General features: G+C 33.7%; 1 protein-coding gene and 1 long non-coding RNA gene across 2 annotated transcripts; one reads left to right on the top strand and one right to left on the bottom strand.

The window, feature by feature from the left end:
• Positions 1–2,020: 2,020 nt before the first annotated feature.
• Positions 2,021–4,805, bottom strand: LOC121132587 (protein DBF4 homolog A-like). Its single transcript, XM_071894162.1, has one exon. The coding sequence runs from the start codon at positions 4,803–4,805 to the stop codon at positions 3,900–3,902; it is 906 nt and encodes a 301-aa protein (XP_071750263.1). The 3' UTR covers positions 2,021–3,899.
• Positions 4,806–5,578: 773 nt separating this feature from the next.
• On the top strand, positions 5,579–6,884 carry LOC121132588 (uncharacterized). The gene is made up of 3 exons (XR_011784423.1): positions 5,579–6,082; positions 6,143–6,303; positions 6,359–6,884. It is a non-coding gene; the product is annotated as an uncharacterized lncRNA (long non-coding RNA).
• The last annotated feature ends 215 nt before the right edge of the window (positions 6,885–7,099 follow it).

The raw sequence follows: 7,099 nt of genomic DNA, 5'->3' as shown, positions 1-7,099 counted from the left end.
ATGTGTATTACTAATATTAATTTATATTCCTTTGTCAATGTTTAATTCCATTAATTAATTTATTTGTTTTAATAAATGTAAATATATATTTAAACACTACTGAAACGGCTCTAAAAAAATTTATTCGACACTTCATGTAATTATCTAATATGGTTAATTATGGTAAGTATGGATGGGGAATGTTCCAGTCCCTACAACATATCAGGTGCATTATATTTCTCTTAATGTTATTGTATTTTAAATTGTCCTAATTTTATGCCTACTATACTTTTTAGAAATAGTTCCCATAAATCTTGATAATATTCAAAAAACTATTTTCTAAATATTTGGATATAATGTCACATGTCTTCATAAATAATCAATTAATACATGTAATTGAACGACACATTTAACTTTTGATTTGATCCAAATTATTCGTACTAACGTTTTGTTTTATTTAATAATTAATTATTTGCATAAATATATACCTATAAGATAATCATAAATATTTAAAAAGAATATAAATTATAAGATACTGCTTTCAGAAATTTTAATTTTCCATTGGGATTATATTGTGCAATTACTTTTTGCAATCTTAGACTACGAGTTTTGTTAACACTTTTCATTGGTACAATATTTTCACTTTCTGAATCAATTTTTTTTTCCATGGCAAAGCTTCTTCTATTTTTAAAAAATCCATCAATTTCCAAAGATTTGGATGTTTATTCGTAATAGAGCCTTGAAGGTCATTATGGAATCCTTCCGCACTGTTATTAGTTCTTATTTTATTATTAATTGTTCTCGCGCAAACATTCCACAGTTCGATTGGGATTGTTGGCGTCACTCTCCTTCTTCCTTGCCTCTCATACCCCTGATGTAATGCGTTTCGAAATAAGAAACCAACTCTTGGTCTAAATCATTATCATTGGTAAGTTCGACAAAGCAACTGCAATCGGCAAAAATGCTTACACCGTAAAATATTTAATTTTTAAATTAAAACCGGCATTGTTGGTTTATCTTAGTTCTAAACCTAAGTTTACTTTGTGTCTGTAGATATTTTTGGACATATGGAATAAACATCCCGTAATGTTTGTTAAAGGAAATACATTTCCAAAGGCATTCAGAATTGCCTTTTCCAAATCCATCATTAATGTTTCCGGCCATAATAATGTTTTTGGATACTTCGAAGTAGTAGAAAGTCTATTGTATGTAGCTTCATACTTATTTGGTAGTAAGATAAATAATCTTGGCACCAATACATATCCAAGAATTATGCGCAATGTAAAAGGCTGGTAATAGTTTTTGAATGTTCCGTCATAAGCCCAATCCTTACATGAAGCGAGATCCTCTAATGCATCCTCAGATCCAAAACTCAATATTCTTTAAGGATCGTGTTCACCACTATCATATTGTAAAAATTGTTCTCCGTTTTTCAAGAATCTGTAATCATAGGGAATTGAATATTCACATGTTCCAACAGGGATTGGAGGAGCTTGATTCACATTCTGTCTCCAGCCTCATACGCTACGAGCAAAATTCGATGAATTGGGCATTAGTGGTTCCGTTCAAGTTGGATGTCATTTGTTCAATTAACATGCACGAGGATAATATTGAAGTCAGAGCTTGGGATTTCAATTTTGCTTTTTCTACGTACATTTAATACCTCAGGCCACGAACAAAATTGGATAAAGAAATACAAAAACATTTTTCTTTTTTTTCTACAAAAGCAATATATTTCTTTTTATTTTAAATAAAAAAACCCGACGTTATTAATGGCTTGATATTTTAGATAAGACAGTCAAAAATATGCCAATACAACATCACTGTTACATTTCATCTATATTTATGATAATACAATTATTTCACACAATGTTCCAAATTACGAACTAAATCACACACACACAAAAATAAGTGAAATATTGACTTTTCTTTTCTGCTCTCACATTATTACGACACGTCTGAATTTCATTCCAGATCAAATTCTTATCTAATCAAACAGCTTTAAAAGTACACATGAAGACGTCTTTGATTAACAGAATAATTCAGGGGTAATCATATTTATTAATGGATAAAAGATACAAATGGATGATTAGACAATGTCTCTTAGTTACTAAAAGTAAACACAAATAAAAACAATCCAATTAGTGAAGTTATTATACTATATACCTTCAATATCATGTAATGAAAATTTTAAAAAAAATAGTGAAAAATAATAATATAATTAATTATCTTCGTTTTCTTTTACGAGAAGAATTACTCCTAGAATGAGAGTTATGATTATTGGAAGATCCTTTTGGGGTGGTATTGGTGGTGGGGGTCTTGGTGGAATTCAAATCTTCTAACAAGTCTTCAGAGTCAGAGTCCACTTCTTTATAACTGATAACTTCCGCACTTTTTAAAACTGAAGGTCTTTTAAGTCTACTATTTGCCACGGTCTCTGAAGTAGATGATCGTAGCATGCGTCTTTTTGGAGGATCCTTCTTTCTGCGAGGAAAACGTTTAGGTCTAGGACTGAGAGCTTGCGGTTGGAGAACAACAGATGATGAAGGAGGAGGAGGAGGAGGAGACGTAGCAACAACAGGATTATACCCCTCCATAATATCAAACTCATCTTCATCTCCTTCTAAGTCTGTGGTAGATTCGGATCCTGTCGTATTCACGGAGTTTTCACTATGCAAATTATTCATAAAGCTTTTACATAATGGAACTTCACAAAGAAGGCTCATGGGATCGTTATCATTACCAATTGACACACTTGGTAGTTCATCCTCTAAACAATCTAAAAGAACAGAGTCCACATTCCCAGCGACAATATCATCCATTCTATCATTTAAATCATCTACACTAGATCTTTTTTTCTTTCCGTTATGTCCATCACAAGTATCTGAGACAATTTCTTGGCGTAAAAATGCATCAAGCTTATGCGAGATAAATTGAATTTCATCAATTGTTTCACCAATGTGTTTTTTTGGAGACTCATCTTCTTCAACACTGCTACTTCGAATGGATAGAGAATCGTTTGACATATCATCGAACAATGAATTTTCAGGATCATTTTCACACAAAAGAAGAGATTGAGTAGAGGGATGACATCTCGGCGATTTACGCCCTATGTCATCATTGGTGCAATTTTTGGGTAGAACAAGTTTTTTCATATCACTATTAATGTTTAATGATCTTTGCTTTCTCTCAAAAGCTTTAGATAATCTTTCCTGTGCAGTTTCGTAGTTGTAGTAGAATTTACTTATAGGCATCTCATAGGGTAATAAAAGAGATGACATTTTAGATGGTCTTGGTTGAGTTAAAGAAGAATCATTTCGAAAATATGTGTTATACCAAGCCTCGTGTGATGGAGAGTGCTCGAAAGACACATACATGGAATTAACATCCTTCAAAGGCTCACAATTCAAGTTCAATAGTTTGGAATTCAAAACAGCTGAGTGATTTACTTCCTCTATTTTCGTTAAAGCTTCAGTTTGGTGTACCTTTTGAGCTGGAGATGAAGTATCGTTGAAGTTCCCCATTTGACTTGCAGAGAGAGATTGATCTTGTGTAAGCCTTTTTGGAGAAGTTGACAAACTTCTACGTTTCCTAGGACATTTCATCTTGATATATTTTCTTCTAATAATATCAAAACAAGTCATAGATAACGTTCCCCTTTTGTGCTGATTGCTGGTCATCCATTTCCCGATAAGCAGTCCTTTTCCTTTAATCAAGTGACTTCTTCGGATATTGGGCGATACTCGTCGATCAGTACAAGGTAGAAGTAATTCTACCGCATCACCAATAGCTATAACGACTGATGACTGATCTAGCATATTCTTAAAAACCAAATAGAGTATAACATTAGAACGCTCACTGTTCTACTTATTTCAAAAAATAAACCACTAAAATCAAAACATTTATCTCTAAGTGTAGTATTAGATGATCAAGTGGGTCACATTCGTGTTCAAACTTGTCCAAAAAGAAGAATCCTCGATTCTATTTCTATGAGGCACTGAATTTAGATGTTCTTTGAGAGAGGAGTATCCCTTCTCACAAATTTCACAAAACCCCGACTTATTTCTCTTGAGGGGCAATCTCGTTGTCACCTTAACACTCTCATTAATCTTCTTGGATTCCTTGATAATAAAAGGTGAAGCTCCCAACCTTCCAGTCCACGTAATAATTGGAGGGAAAGATGTATGTGACAAACCCCCACCAAATTCCAATAGCAAAGGCCTTAACGAAAAGGCTTCAAGCTTGATGAAAGGAGACTTGAGAAGTCGAAGTTTAAAAGAATGAGTCACCTCCGTTGGGGACAGACTCTGCCCAAAGTCTCTTCGCTTAAAAATGCTTTGACATTTAACGGACTCGATCCAAATCAGTACTTTGTCCAGATTCCAGATTTTCAATCCCCACTTGAGCGCGTAATCCAGGACATCACAACTATAAGACTTCCGCACAGCTCGAGCACGCTCTAGCAGAGTGTCCACACGCGATCGCGTCCTTGGGATGCAAGAGGAGGAGCAGGTCCCTTGCTGTGGGGCGCTAGGGCTCACTGTACTCGAGGGGGAGGAAGAGGAGAGGATGCGGAGCTTCAGGTCCGGCGCATCAGAGATCACTGTCGTTATATCCTTGGAGAAGAAGTCGTCAATTGCTCCGCCTAAGGAATTGATGTCGGATATCAATTTCTTCAAAATGGACGTTCTGATGCGAATGTCAAGGTAAAACCTCTGATGCTTCAGAAGAGGCCGAGAAAATCCAGAGTACTTGTCTTTATCACAGAGCGCTGTCTTCCTGCTTAGATTGATATTATTGCCTGCTGATGGGGAGGATGGAGACATCAGGCTGATGGGAACCTGAAAATCAACTGTCCAATGTTGTATGTAGACATGGACATGCTTCGGTTTTCACCTATTCAATATTCATAAGTAGGTAATAACTAATAAAAACGTAAATTAGAAAAGTGAAGAGTTGTCTACGTACTCCTAGTTGTTACTGTAGGTCTCTAGCTGGCTAGAAAGAAAAGGGGAGGGAAAAAAGGAGGAAAGAAAGAAAGAAGCAGAGAGAAAGAAAGTGGAGGTGTACGTCAGCTGCCTAGGATGCTGCAGGGAGTAGTAGTACTGATAGCCAGCATAGTCGTCCTCATACAACACCTCGCAACCTTTTCTTCAAAAAAAGAAAGAAAACAATACAATAATATGTAGTAGGGGAGACAGAGAACGGTTAGAATCATCCCTTTTCCTCAACATCAACATCAAAAAACTATAACCATTTAATTTACATCACAATTGTCTATTGTGGAAAAAAAACAATAATTCTTCTCAGTTTTTCTTCAAATATTGGATACAAACAGATTTTGAGGCTTAAACGTATTTTTTTTTTTCAAGAAATTTATTTTTTTAATAAAAGGGGCGTCTGGGGCTGTAGCTCCCCCCCCCCAAATTAAGGATTTTTTTTTTTAAGAATTTGTTTTTCAAACTTTTTGTGAATAGACATGAATTTTGGAATTTTTTTTTACAAAATATTTAATATTTGAATTTTTTTGGGAATAGCTGTGGATTTTTTAATTAAAAAAAAATTGATAATTTTATTTTCTATGCATAGTCTTTGGCTACGGGAACAGTTGCAACATTTGGAAGGTTGGTATTCAAATGCAATTTTTGAAAAATTATTTCCTAATATAACCTACAAATAGATTAAAACAATAGCAGACATATTTAGGTATGATGTGATAAAATTTGGAGAGTTTTAGTCGAACCAACCTGAGCAAAAAAATATAAATGTAACTGTTCCCGGTCTTACCTACGACCCTCCTATTTGTTACTCTTTTACTATAGAGAATACAGGGAGCGCTCTAGAGAAGGAGTATGCACTCTTTTAATATTTTACAAGTTGTCATCATAGAGATATAAATTATAATGTTTACTCTCTAAAATGACGAGGACAATTTATTAAAGCGGTCAGCTGATGAACAATAAAGAAACATAAGGATCAAATCATTTAGTTATTATGTCAACATTAGCCTTTCAGTTATCAGTAGCATTTCTTAAAATCTTAATAAATTAATAATTAGTGATAAAATAGCCTTCTCATTTTTACAAAAGGAGTTTGGTATTAGGTAAGTTTATCATAGTGGATATCATTGGAACTTGATACATTCTTATTTTTTTATTCGTAGAGTTCAATGTCTGCTTGCATTGCATTCAATTGTACTTCAAGAACACCGGCTTTTTCTATATCCCTAGAGCACTATCTTGCTATTAAGTTGTGGGATAAATGTGCAATTAAGCTTTTTTCCATAAGCATTTTTATATCTTTATAAAATAATCATATGTTTTGGTATCCTTGTTACTTAATTTAATATTACACATATATTATAACCTTATATTTTCAGATTTCCTAAAAATCCAGCGCTTCTAAAGCGATGGATAGTAAACTGCCGTTGGCAAGATTGGAAACAAACCAAATGGTCAAGGGTATGTTTTAAGCACTTCAACGACTCTGACATCATCAAGCACAAAGTTAAAGGCACTCTTGTTAGTTGTTGATTGAGCAGTGCCCCCCATTATTGACTTTCCAATACACTTTAAAAAAGTGGAGTCCCATTGACGAATCTTAAAGCGAAGAACTTATGAAGAAGACAGTACTAAAAAAAGGAATTATGATGACATGGAAAAAAGGCCAACTGTAAATATAGTCATTACTCATACATATGCCCTACCTAGTACTATGGAATCCTTGGTGGCGGTGGAAAAATAGAGTAAAAAAAGACATCCTGAAATCAAGATAGGAGTTATCTTTGATAGTTGCCATATCTTATTCAGTTTAAGAATCAATAATTTGAAAAATATCAATGATATGTTGAAAAACTTAATATTATTAGTATTTAATATTTTGTCGAATAAATGATACTTCATTTATTACATGTTTATTTTTCTTAGATATTCTAAAACATTTTTTATTAAAATAAGTATTTACGAGAACAAACGAGAATATTATGAATTGTTTAGAAAAAATCAATTTAAAAAATGTTCATCATAATGTTATTATAGGCTTCATGCAATTCAAGGTGAATTTGAACACCAATCGTGGATATTCCTTTTAGAGATCATACTCCTTCCTAAGGGTGGAAATT

Source organism: Lepeophtheirus salmonis, chromosome 2 (genome assembly GCF_016086655.4).
Source record: "Lepeophtheirus salmonis chromosome 2, UVic_Lsal_1.4, whole genome shotgun sequence".
Lineage (NCBI taxonomy): Eukaryota > Metazoa > Arthropoda > Copepoda > Siphonostomatoida > Caligidae > Lepeophtheirus > Lepeophtheirus salmonis.
The sequence above is the reverse complement of the archived record's forward strand: the minus strand, read 5'-3'. Positions and strand labels throughout refer to the sequence as shown.

Excerpts from the sequence above, each read along its gene's own strand:
- LOC121132587 (XM_071894162.1), bottom strand. The coding sequence starts at position 4,805 with ATGTCTCCATCCTCCCCATCAGCAGGCAATAATATCAATCTAAGCAGG.